General features: G+C 32.8%; 1 protein-coding gene across 1 annotated transcript; it reads right to left on the bottom strand.

Moving 5' to 3' along the window:
• Positions 1-461: 461 nt before the first annotated feature.
• On the bottom strand, positions 462-13,599 carry LOC111043793 (cytosol aminopeptidase). Its single transcript, XM_022328839.2, has 11 exons — positions 13,324-13,599; positions 12,695-12,795; positions 12,172-12,370; positions 8,837-8,967; positions 7,988-8,090; positions 7,177-7,357; positions 5,604-5,747; positions 4,762-4,953; positions 2,545-2,694; positions 1,970-2,046; positions 462-852 (listed from the first exon to the last, which is right to left on the bottom strand). The coding sequence occupies exons 1-11, from the start codon at positions 13,411-13,413 to the stop codon at positions 691-693; spliced, it is 1,530 nt and encodes a 509-aa protein (XP_022184531.1). The 5' UTR covers positions 13,414-13,599; the 3' UTR covers positions 462-690.
• Positions 13,600-13,701: the final 102 nt, after the last annotated feature.

Genomic DNA, 13,701 nt, shown 5'->3' with positions numbered 1-13,701 from the left:
GTAATCAATTTGTTTCTTTTTGTGGAAGATGTGTATTTTTGTTTAGATTGCTTAATGGCATAAGATAATACTATTTATGTAAGTAGCTCTATATAGTACTTGAAGCAGCTGAATCGTTTTTCTTATATATTTTCTGTAATTCATAAGACGAACCACTCCTCGACGCAGGCCTAGCCTAATGAGGAGTGCACTTGATATTTTTTATGTTATTATGCTTTGTAAAATTGTACAATGAAGTGAATAGGAGTTATTATTATTTATTATTATATTAATTAAATTAAAATCAATTACTCGGTTATTGGATAACTGAAAAAAATATATCATGTCAGAGTTTGTAAATTTTTGCAAATCATATCATGAATGGATGGATTTTCAACTTATGAGAATCCATAAATTCTAAACTAGTAATGATATAATAGTAGATGAAGTAATATGATTAGTAAAATGAAACAGAACGACTCAATTTGTAATTTAAAAAGTCATTTTAATAATTTTCTAGAAATAACAGTTGCTTCAAGCGCTTTTAATAACTTCCCTTAAAAATTTGGCGTCGAATTTACAAGTTCCATTAAATCCTATAACAGTTGACAGACATCAAAGTACAATTAATGACTTCACAAACAAAAACAAAGAATTTAAAGATGAAAGACGTCTGAAGATTAGTTTTAATAAAAATATACTGTTCGAGAATCAACTTTTGTTGGTTGCGAACTTGCAGAAGAAATCGACTAGAGTGCGCACAGGTCTTCCGGTCATCAGATTTCTCTGCAGGTAGGGATGGTTGATTCCGGAACTCTTGCGGCCCGTTCCACTGATGTCCATGTGCGCGAATTCAGAGGGAGGGGCAAACAACTGCAAACAATTACATGTTATGTAATGTATAATATAATGAAGGAAAGAATTGTCTTATACACGTACGGGATAGGAAATTCACGAATGACGCATCATCATGTCTGAACTACTTTACTGATTAATTTGAAATTTTGCATATAGATTCTTAATTTACCGTGGATGGTTATATACCTATATTAAATTCTTCAAGTTCTCAGTAAGTCCAGTTTTCAATTATACCCTTGCGGAGCATGGGTTAGCTGATAGTTTAATATGATTTTATAAAACATCTTCAAGTAATTAAAATAAATTTGTAATTGTATGTAAAAACGAATGGAAAGTAGAACTCATATCGATATATCAAGTACACACAGTTTCAATAAATTGTCTCAATCTCTGAAACAGAACTAGTATTTCGAATTAAACAATGAACATTAAATCAATGATCATTAATTTAAGTACAATTGAACATAAGATGATATCTACAAAGAATGCTTATCATTTCATAATTAAGCTACAAAGGTAATGTCTATCACAACAACCCACAGACTTTAGAAGAATTGAAGCAAACCATACGACAAGAAATTGCCAACATTCCAGTAGAAGAATTGCAGACTGTTTTCCTGAACATGATTCGCCGTGCTGAAATTTGCATACAAGTTGGTGGCTCCCATTTTGAACAGAGACTGTAAATCCTTAAATGTACATGTTGTAAAATAGACAAAATAAAATTTCATTTTACTTAATATTATGTATTTTTTTATTTTGCCTAGTCACTTTCAGTTTCCTGTAGGCCTACGCATTGTATGAGTATTACGTAAACTCGCTCGGGACCGGTTTTATCTGGCCCATCCTGTATAAACATTTTGGATAATTGAAAACTATTTTTAATTTAAAGAAGGAAATAATTTGGAAGTTGCATTTGTTCAAATTTGCTAATTAATGAATAATTATTATTAAACGAAAATCCTAATTAAATGCTGTGAATCACCCTGAAGACTTCTGCTACTGCAAATATTGACAAACGGGTAAACAGCTAGATGGAAATTCGGCATCTACTTGGGATTTTCGTTTAATAATAATTATTTTGAATTTAATAACTATAACAGCTTAAAATATGTATCAATATTAAGATCACCTTAAGAAAGGCAGCCGCTGAACAGGGGTGGCCTCCAAGTCCTTTGCCAACTGTTGTCACATCGGCTCCACCGTCGCCTACAACCAAACCACTCAATTACTTACAACAATTTCACTACTGCATTATTTACTTTTCAAAACAAAAAATGTAGAACATTTTAAATCGCAAACAAATAAGCGGATCGAAATTTATACAGGCAAAAAGTAGACACATCAGAATAGTCATAATTTATAGAATAAGAATAAAGATAAATGAATAGAATAAGTATATATATAATTGTGGATAGTTAAGACAGAGCCGAACAATAAAAGGAATGCTACAAAGTGGTTGAATGGAAAGTGATAGAGATTCTCCAGTTCCAGTAGCGTTGCTAGTTTCTATCAGAAATTGTTTCTGTATGTGAGATTCCTTTGAAACTGTCAGCATTGGTTGAATCATTGATGAGGAATGCTGACCGTTTGCAGTGAATCTCATTATAGACTGTGTACAAGAGAACATATTTAGCCTATCTTGATGAATGCATATAATTTCACAATTTTTAAAATTTTGTTGATTTCGTAAAAATAAATGCTTACTTTGAATTTTCATTCGATAATGATCCCACAAGGGCAGTCTCCAAAGTCGGTCTCCAGATTTGGCACCAGCCTCGCTCATGTCTTTCCAAATGTGGTCAGCCAGGGTGAACACCCCAGTTGCTCCTGTTCCAAGCGCTATTCTCATCGAATCTACAATCACAGTCAATTCATCAATCACAAAAAGAAAAAATCATGTTTTATTAGAGTTACTTTTTATTTGTACTAGAAATGAATTGAAATACTTACGATGGAGGATTTGTTATCCAAGCAATGCTCCTGGAGCATTTGTAGTTGAACAATCTATGTTGTTTTATTTTGCTGTGAAATTAATATAAAACTACATTTGTGGAAGATAATGGAACAACATAAAAACGTCAATTACCCAACTACTAACCTCAACTGTACCGGCTTAAATACGATGTATACGTACTACAGTAACTATATTACCCACAGTATGGCCATTAGATTTTTTTCCCACCGCCGCCATGAAGATTCCAAATATTTTAATTTTACAATGGAGCTTATATGGGATTATAAGTAAAATCGCTTGCTTTCACTTATTAAAGTATATTTTTGTGATTATTAACTTCGATATAATTTCTTTCATGTTTTTTCTATATTCCCAATTTAGTTTTGGAACTTGAAATAGTAAATCGTAGATAATAGCGAGTAAAAATGAAAGGTAGGTAACGTAACCTGAAAGCTGAATTTCCAAAAAAATACCATAAAACTTTTGGAATGTGTCATGATATTGTAATAAATTTTGTTCCATTGACAAATAATAAAGTTCTCATATCAATTTCTAGAAGCATGATGGAATTCTCATCACAATAGATTCCATAACATTTAAATAATTTGTTTTATTCAGCCAATAAGTCTGACGAAAATATTGTAAAGCACAACATTGAATATAAACTCTGGAAGAGCCAATTATTCTAGCCAAAATCCTACTTGATGAATTTAATAAACATGTAAGAAATTGAAAAATAACACACATAACCCTTATTGTTTATATTTAGTGATATTTCTAATCTCAACCACTGCTCGTGGTAATGCAACTCGAAAATCATATCAATAGGGGTAGGGTACTCAGTATTGAAGAGAATCAGACAAGTCAAGACGTCTTTAATCATCACTTAATCATGGTTAAATTTTTCATAAAATGTTATATTCAATTGAGCCACAAAAAATATTTTGAAATTTGATTATTTGAAGTTCGATCCAATAAATGGGATGAGTAAATACACAAAATTGAAATCTATCTTTCTACATATTTATATAGATCACTGGTTCCCAATAAGTTGTCCGCGAAAGCTCTAGAAGTGGTCCGCGAAGAGTCCGAGGGAAGGAAAATTGACGTTTTAAGCTTTATTAGTGTTTTTAAAGTTATATTTTTTGTCTATATTAAAGTAAAATCAATTTCTCTTCGAAAATGATATATCAAACTCATCTTAAGTTCATAATATGTTTCCAATCGGTAAAATAAGTGATAAGTTCCAAATGTCTAATGCTATAAGATAGGACTTGAAAGTTTGTTTGTAATATTAATGACGGATTTGTATCATGTGACCGAGCTAACCAATCAGAAGCGTGACAGTCAATGGCCATACTGTGGGTAATATAGTTACTGTAATACGTACTAGATCTTGAAACATCACTTTAAACAACCTAGAAACAATACGGTAGCTAACAACGAAAGGAACTATCATTTTCATAAGTTGCATTGCTAGTATCATAGAGAGAGAGGAGCTAGTATCATATGTATCAAGCTGTATGCTAATTTTATGACATCATTCGTCCTCAATTCGTCTTAATAAGCAGCCTGCCTTAAGGGACAATAGTAACGTCATCTAAGCGTCCACTACTAATTTGATGTCATCGTGGACACACGGAATTTGTAATGCCATGTACATTATTTGAGTTCCGGACATATCCAATTCCGCGTTCCCGTATCAGATATCATTAGCCGCTTCTCTAATGTCAATATGTACAACGTGCTTTATTGCCAAATGCCAAAGGGAAAAATCGAGTAAAATAAATATTAAAGGAGCACCCTCAGCCAATAAATTTTCTTCTGAGTATTGTTCTGTAGGAATCTTTCCATTTTTGCATGAATAGTAACTTTAGCTATCCATATTATATAATATATTATTATCCCTACAATTTTCAATGAAAAATAATTTCTTTTCATAGGCAGAAAATTAGAGATCAGTCTACCATGCAAAGTTGACACGTTGATAGTAAGACAGGGCTTGTATCTGGCAGCATAGCAGAGGGCATCAACGAGGAATATGCGGCCATCATGGTCGGTGTCATCAATTCTGATGGTGGTTCCGTTGAGGGCAGTGAATACATCACCAGGAGCCACCGCGTTGCCACCAGGCATGTTCTCGCATAATGGAATTATTGCTGGAAATAAGAAAATTCATGAGAAAATATAATAATTACTTTATTCTCGAAAAAGAAAGCACAAACAATAATTACAGAAAATGTAAAAAATGAAATAATATGTTCACAATAGAAGTAAAAGTAAAAAATAGGATGTCTATATCGTACAGTACCTATTTCAAAATATCGAATCTAATAAATGTGGATTCCCGCATATACCAGTATCAGTGAACGTGTCCAATATAGTGAAAATATAATTCTCATGAGTTCAAATGGGATACAAAAATGATGCTTGATAAATTTCATACAAGTTTTGTCCAGTAGTTTCGTGATAATTATCTTCAATAGTTTGTTTTCACGATATATGTGGAGTGTAGTTTGAGAGTGAGACTACTAGCGTCACATAGCTTCACGAAAAAGTACTACTAGGACTATCAGCTTGAGTTAACAATGGCATTTGGAACATGAACGCCCTGTATCATGCAATATCTTCTTATGCTATCTATTTTCTATGGTATCACCATAAATGATACAATATCACCACACATGATGCAGTATCACCACACATAATACAGTATCAACACAACATGATACAGTATCATCTCAACTTGATACCCAACACCATGGTATATCCTCTTATGCTATCTTTCCATGACACTGATAATATTTACCGTTGACGTTGACTGGCACTTTGAGCTCGCAGATTGCTTTGATGGTGGCGACAACTACGGCCGCGCCGGCCATGTCGGCACTGAACTCGGGGTCGCACTGTCTGTCGTGGCACACGCCGTGGCCGTCAAATGTCACTCCTTTGCCTGCCAATCATCAAATCCACGCAAATATAATCACATCTGGGATTAAAGGGCTAAGTTTACAACGATATAGTAAACATACGCATGAATTGAGTTAGGGTACGGTACTCTAAAATACTTGAAGTAACTTGTGGTTGTGAATTTTCGGCTCAATTTTTTTTTTAATTATTAATTTAAATTTCATTTTTTTTATATAAAAAGACCACAGCTGTTATGAGTGGAATAACTTGTGGTTGTGAATTTTCGGCTCATTTTTTTAATTCAATATTAATAAAATTATTAAGCTTTCATGTAGTGTTTTTTCGGCTTTCTAACAACATTACTAAATTTAAAATTATTGTTATCAATTGTTAATTATTCTCAAGGAGCATTCTCGGACCAGGAATGTGACAAGAGTATAACATACACATAACCTTTTGGACTTCATTACCATTAAATTTTAAAAGAGGAATAGTACAAGCTAAGTTTAGTGTAACCCTAATTCTTATTTTAACCCTATTATTGATCATTGAAATAATTCTATTGATAGATAAATAATTATTGAATGAATTTGAATGCTTCAGATTCTAGCAAAACTATGTGTGTGTGTGTGTTTTCTCTAGGTAGTAACTTAACTAAATCATTTTTTGTTTTTGCAATATTAATTTGTACCTTCTATACTCGATTTAACATTATTGTTGTCACTGATGAACATTATTGAACACTCTGGATAACAATTTCAACGGTTTTACTCGGAGGTAAATCACTTCCTGAATATAATAGACAATTTGAGTCTATTTGGTATCGTTTCTACTAGATTAAATTCAACACACGTAATCTATCACCTACAAAAAAAATCAAGTAATTTGATCACTAACTATTCTTTCTGCTCAACTAAATTAAATCACATTTCTCGAGAGAAGAATTATTAACATTCTTCATTATGAATGGGAGATTGAGAGGATATTGATCGAAATTATTCAAACGTTTTTATTATGATTGCTACTAATTCAACACAACTTAATAATTTGATTCAACTGCCATAAATATTATCACTCTAAAGAGGTGAAGAGCAGAAGACTGTGCTACTGATACCCTACTGTGTTAATTTACTTAACAATAACTGCACTACTAGTTCATTCCAAGAAGTTAGTAGATTTTCAAGAGATATTACGAAACTCCTCAATGTAGCTGACAACAATTTAACGAAACGGATTTGTTTCGACCGAATTGCTGTCATATAATGTACTAAGTTATACATCCCTCAGACAGCACTTTGCTATGGGGAAAACTTGCCCTATGGGGAAATATTATTCATTGTTTTGAAATGTTTTTTTTAATAATTGTGATAATTCATTTATTTAGAGAAGGATATTTCTCAACTTTGAACCAGTAAGAGGCGCTCTTGTATGATTTTTACTTTTCTTGCGTTGTAATCCAGATACTCTCTCACCTGTCAGTATAACGGGCTTGGCATCGGGGTTGCCGCCGCAGTAGGCCACCTCCAGCATGAGCGGCGCCTCCGTGGACCCAGTGGCCATAGCAAGGAAAGCCTCCATGTTCTGCTCCTTCATCCATTTGCGGTCTCTGGCCTCCACCTGCACTCCGCATGGGCACAGTTTGTCGATCACACACTGAAAATCAAAAAAAAATTAATGCCAAACAACATTTACAAACATTAAAAACAAAATTTGTTGAAAAAAAATGTTATTGGATTTATTCTCTAATCAACAAAAAAATATTAAAAAACATAACAACAAATTTCGTTGAAGGAATGTTGGTGAGTTTCTTCTGTTTATGGTAAAACTTCTACTGTTGTATGAACTCACTACTACTATATTTTTACAGTTGAGGAGGATTTTCACAATCACTACCGGTAGGCCTATGTCAGAGTCAGTGACCGGTGCAGTAGAAAGTATCATTTCCATGATTTGTAATGGTACCTACTACTACAACAACTTAGAAACTTATTTGATCTAATGGACCATTAAACCTATAGATTCAGAAAATTGATATAATGGTTCATTAGATTTAATAATAAGTGTCCTAGAAAACGGGACTAAGAATTTTATTGTAATGTCAACAATGATTAGGACTAAGAGTTTAGCTACGGTATTTTAGAGTTTACATTTTTAGCTCAATCGCAACAATTTAAGGTTCTTAAATGACTAAATTCACCAAACATCAATAGGACATCTCACTTTTTACAATTGGAGGATTAAAAGGTATAATAATACAGTCAAATTCATCAGAATAGTTGTTACCTCAACAAAATGGGTCGGTGTCATCAGATTGGAAGGACACTGCGTCAACACTCTGGCAAAGTTTTGTGCTTCGGCTTTGATCCTTCCTTTCTCCCAGACGTCTCTGCAAATTAATTCATCGATCAGATCAGAAAATACGAAAAAATTACAATGACACGAGACTTGGACTATAAAATGAATTTTATATCAACATTTTCTCCCCAAATACAACCAACTATTAGATTAGAATTCAGGAGACGTAGCCAAGAAAATGCTTACCGTATAAAATATTGTTAAAAGCCTTGGATTATCTCTATAAAAACTTGAATAGGCTACTACTAAAAATAAATGTTAACTGATGGTTAATATTATTTCTCATTATAGTACATTTCCATCCCTATGTTTATATTATAAATATAATTCAAAATAATAATTATAATAATTCATTGGTTATTTTTTTCTTAATTAAAAATATGATGGTACCCCAAACAGGACTTTTTAGTCCTCGGGGTACTTGAAATTATTCATTCTTCTATTGATGTAAATGAGTTATTGTGATTTCTTTGTATAACGTATTATTTGATTATCTTTATTTTTATAATTTGCAATATTTTTGTTGTGATATATCTACTCTACTATTCATAATTTCTGATTATGTGTAATGTATAAATTGGAAGAATAAATGAATTATTATTATTATTATTATATTCTAATAATAACTACTTAGATTCAGTATTAGAGGGGACACACAGATAATTTTAAAAAGAATCAAGTAAATGATAAATAACAACCAATATGCTTTACAGCATAGGCCTACGTGTGATGAGCTGAACTAATTTTCAAATGAGGAAACATTGTTGGCCAACTCACTCCTCATTCTTCTCACTGCAGACCACATTCGGCTCCGGCTTTTTGTTTTCGTCCGACTTGAGATAGTCAAAGTTCCAAACGGACAAAATGGCGCCCTCGGCGGCCGCCTCAGCGTTGGTGAAGGGGTCCACCTTGAAAATATATACAAATTATATAAATTGTATTATTTATATTATAATATATTATATTATTAAATATATATAAATTTTATTGTTAAGTCTTTAGAAAAGAACGGTCAGGGATTTAGGAATAAACAAACAATAAAAGGAATATAACCCTTCGAGTCCTGTAACGCAGGGCTCTCCAACCTACGGCCCGCGGGCCACATCCGGCCCGCGGATGGAATTTGTCCGTTTTTAAAAAATATATATCTATACACATTTTTGACAACAACTGTGAGTTCATAATCTTCTCTTATTAGCCACTCCATTTCTTAATGAGTGTAAAATTAGCTGTAAACAAGCAGCGATCAATCATTGTGAGATATTAGCAAATTGTCTGCACGAACTGTACATGTCCCTGTGTACGTGCGCGCGAACTGTCTGTGTCTAAATGGGCGGACATTTCAAGTGGAAAACAAATGCAATCTTCTCACTAAAAATAAGTATTCTCTTTTAGCTTAGTAACTTTTTGTGAATTCGTGTATTGTCAAGTTGTCTTATTACTATTTATTTAAAAAACTTATTTTGTTCAACTTGCTAAATTCATGCATTGTCAAGTTCTCTTATGACCTTTTTACACTCAATAAATTGTACTTTGTATTAAAATAAAATGAATTGGTATGTTTCTTCCTGTGTTTTTATTAAACCCACTTAAAACTCCTCATGTTATTTTAATGGGAATATAATAATTTTACACCCCCCTAATCCCCCGTGTCGTGTGTGTCCCCACAAATCAAATTCAACGTGCATCCTTGTTATTGGCCTTCTAAGCCTCCCAAGAGTTAACAATGTGGCCCTTGGATGAAAAAGGTTGAAGACCTCTGCTGTAACGTGTCCCTTTTTCTTTATGCAATAACTGTATTGTATAAAGTACTTGAGAGTGTGCTTTAATTAAAAATAAAGTGCTTTAATTAGCAATAGCGATACTCACAAGAACAAGAATGATTCTTCTTCACAGTACAAAAATATACCTACAGTAGCAGTGACAGCTCCATTTGAAAGAAAGCCAACGTAAATGGACTCTTATATTTATTAAAAATCTTCTCATTTATATGTGAGGATCTGTAAATTTTTTTGGAATGATTTGAAAATTTTGCTGAAGAGTCGTTCATACCACAAAGCAGAATGTGTGTAGGAAGGAATCATTTGTTATGTTTCTTCACATAATTTGACAAAAACAAATCTTTACTCTATAGAGTGAGATTGATATCAAACTGTCAGCATTGGGAAGCACTGATATTGTCGTCAGTTCAAGATTCACTTCAGACTGTCAGAATTGGTTCTATGGGAAGAAGACAACAGCAGCTGTGCTTTTCAAATATTAAGTTTGTTTTTTGATCCTGCAAAACTATTTCTTTAAATAAATATGTGAATATTTCCTATTTTAGTGATAAATGTGAAATATTTCTTGTAAGTTTGGTTTTGAAACATTTAAATTTAAAAATCTACGTTGTGAAAATAATCAAGGACTGAAAATTTTGTGAAGTGAACAAAGACAACCTATTTTGGACTATGTGTAACCTTATCTAAATTTGGGAGAGGAATAGCACAAGGTTAGCTCATTTTTTTCTCTCCCTATCATTTTAATAATGTACTTATTGTATCAATCAAAAAGAATAAAGGATTATTTATGGTGAATTCTACAGTGAATTATATCAGTTTTAGGTGAATTGAATTTTTGGAGTTTATGGTGACAGTTTTTGTAACGGATAGGGAAGTGGTTGGCCCAAAGGAAAGGGATACTTTGCTGTGAGCCAGCCTTTTCTGTGTGCTAAGCGTTTTGCATAGTTTGACAATACCTATACTCTGTTGAATATTATCAATATTTTTTCAATATTAATTTCAAACTTAAAATCTAAAACACTTATGAATTGAAAAATGCACTTACTCAACATTAGCATTGATGATCGTTTCAATCGAGGTCGAAACAATCTTCACTACGGTACTTATATTCTGTTAAGAGTTTTGTTAGTGAGCTTCACTTGAGACGGAAAGCACTCGTTGTATTGATAAGGAAAGCTGATATAGAAGTTTGAATTGAATGCTCGCAGTTTCAGATTCGCTTCAGCATTTGGGTGAATAGGTGGCGTAGAAGTTATTTATAGAGGAATGATGATAGCTCAACATTCACTTTAAACTTGAATGAAAATAAATAAATGAATGAGTTTTCAGATATTGACAATGGTGTAATAACCGAAACCGGTCTATCTAAGTATCAATTAATCTGAGGTTTTCTGACAATTTCTTAGTCTTTTTCATTTAATATGAATAATTACCATAATATCAACTTCTCAACTTCACAAAAAGTTCACTTGAAACTGTCAGCATATCAATTAAACGGGAAGTGATTGTGATATTCAAAAAGAACACTGACAGTTGAAGAGCTTTTTGTATAATTCACTTCTATAATAACTTTGATTAATTGGGAAGCGTTACAGTGTTATTAATAACGAAAATCATAGAGAAAAGATGGCAAAAGAATGAGGAAGATATCCCATGGTATAGGTTAATTATGTTCCATATTAAATAGTCGATTTGATATTTAAAGTCGATTTTTCGTTAATTCAATTACTGTCGACTTCTACTGTCTATAATAATAAATTATATGAATTAGTAATAGTAGAAGTGATTGTTACTGTGTTATTGGGGCGTGAGTGTAAAGCCGTGTCCATACTGAACAAATGTTCGACAAACATGTTTGTTGAAAAAATTTTGGCAAATTTTATTATGTTTGACAAACAATGTTTGCCCGTGGCCAGTGTGGACGCGTCACCAAACAAAATATTTGTAAGTGGGAAGATTAGGCTTCATGTTTTACAGCTGTCAACTCTGAAAATGTTTGGAAAAACAGTAATTTTTTGTTTGACAATCAATGATTGTCCAAACTTCTAAAAATTTTTGTCCCTGAGCTCCTCAACAAACATATTTTCCAAACTTGTATGTCGAACATTTGTTCAGTGTGTACACAGCTTAGAATGGCACAGTATGAGACACTACCAGCGTCACATAGCTTCAACAAAAACAACTACAAGGACTATTGGCTTGAGTTAAGAATGAAATTTGGAACATAAATAATGAGCTTCACCATGGGACATCTACTTATGCAATTTTTCTCTATGGTAAAATGCTGTCAGTCTAAAGTGAATCTCATTCCGGGAAGATGTAGCGACAAACCTCGATGTGGGCGACCCCTTCGTCGAGCAGCTGCTTGGCCGCGCGACCGGCCGCAATGCGGATGTTCTCGTTGTGGCGGTCGAGCGTCTCGTTGGCGTCCATTGTGGCCCCCTTGGCGCCGGCGCCCACCAGCGACACCACGTCGTAGCCGGGCACCAGGTTGTGCGCCAGATTGGTCATGCCCAGGCGCACGTCTGATCTGCAAACATAAAAAACAACCATAATTACAATGTACACAAATATGGAAACTAAGTCAAAAGCTCAAATCAGAACTGTGTCCCACGAAAGGTGTGACAGCCGAAAACCATAATATAGATTCTACATGATATTTGCAACAAAAAATGTTCAGTACAGTAATTTTCTTATACCTATCAACCTTTTGATATGTCGATTCTCGATACTATACAGCATATTGATTTTCGCTATGTATAGAGTATAGATTTAAGAGGAAAATTATCGAGAAAGAGAAATTAAGTTGAAAATTCAAATTTTCAAATCCAAAATGTATTGTAATTGTACTTACACTTTCAAAATGTCCATAACTTTTCCCTGAGATTCAATGTTGATTCTTGATGCTGCACTGGTAAGTTCTCCATTTTCATAAACGCCCACAACAATTCCTTTCTGAAAAATGTACAGTATTTCTTTATAGTATCAGCTTAAAATATCTTACAATAATTAGAAAAATAATTTAGTTTTGAAAAGAAAGTTTGAAAAATAGGGTTTTTGAACCTTGGGCCGTATATGATAATTATGCACCATCCAAGTTTAAATGGTGATTGATCAGCTGTTGGTTTAAACCCGTAATGTAATAAAATTAATGTTAATAGATGAGACAAATCTGTAATATCCTCCTTGGATAAGACAATCTTCATGTAAACACCTACCTAGTTCAATAGTTCAACGTAAATGGTAAACCTCTAAATTAGTTTAATTTAGACTAAAATAGCTTACATTAGCTTAGGCCTATACAAAATTTTATCTGTAAAGTTATTTCTGTATCTTGTCAAAAACCAAAACCTTCAGCATACAAAACTACTGATTAATCTTTTAAAATAATTATTATAACATATTGGATTTATCCTTTATGATTATTATCTTGAAAATAAATTGAGATGAATAAATTAAAATTGAAACTCGATTTTTCATTACCTTAGTTGCAGATCTTCTAGCTGACGTTGAAAATGTTTTCAGAGACTGAAGATTATTGAAGTTTCTTTGCAAAATATTTAATCTAATCATATTGACTTTTAGTTAATTTCTAAAATTTTATCCAGATAGACAAAAATCTAGATTATTTGATGTCAATATTTTAGGTATCCAGTTTGTGGTAGTTTTCTGAATACTCTATGTTTCTTCTTTATTTCAAACAAGACAAAATCATAATGATTATAAAATTTATCAAACTTTAAGTAACAGCTGCATTTAGCTTTGCAGCTGGCTAATTTACATATTGGCGTTTACTATTCGTTTTTTCATTGAAAATAACTGAAATACCAATAATCACAAAATTGGAAGTACCTACAGAAT

Source organism: Nilaparvata lugens, chromosome 3 (assembly GCF_014356525.2).
Source record: "Nilaparvata lugens isolate BPH chromosome 3, ASM1435652v1, whole genome shotgun sequence".
Lineage (NCBI taxonomy): Eukaryota > Metazoa > Arthropoda > Insecta > Hemiptera > Delphacidae > Nilaparvata > Nilaparvata lugens.
The sequence above is the reverse complement of the archived record's forward strand: the minus strand, read 5'-3'. Positions and strand labels throughout refer to the sequence as shown.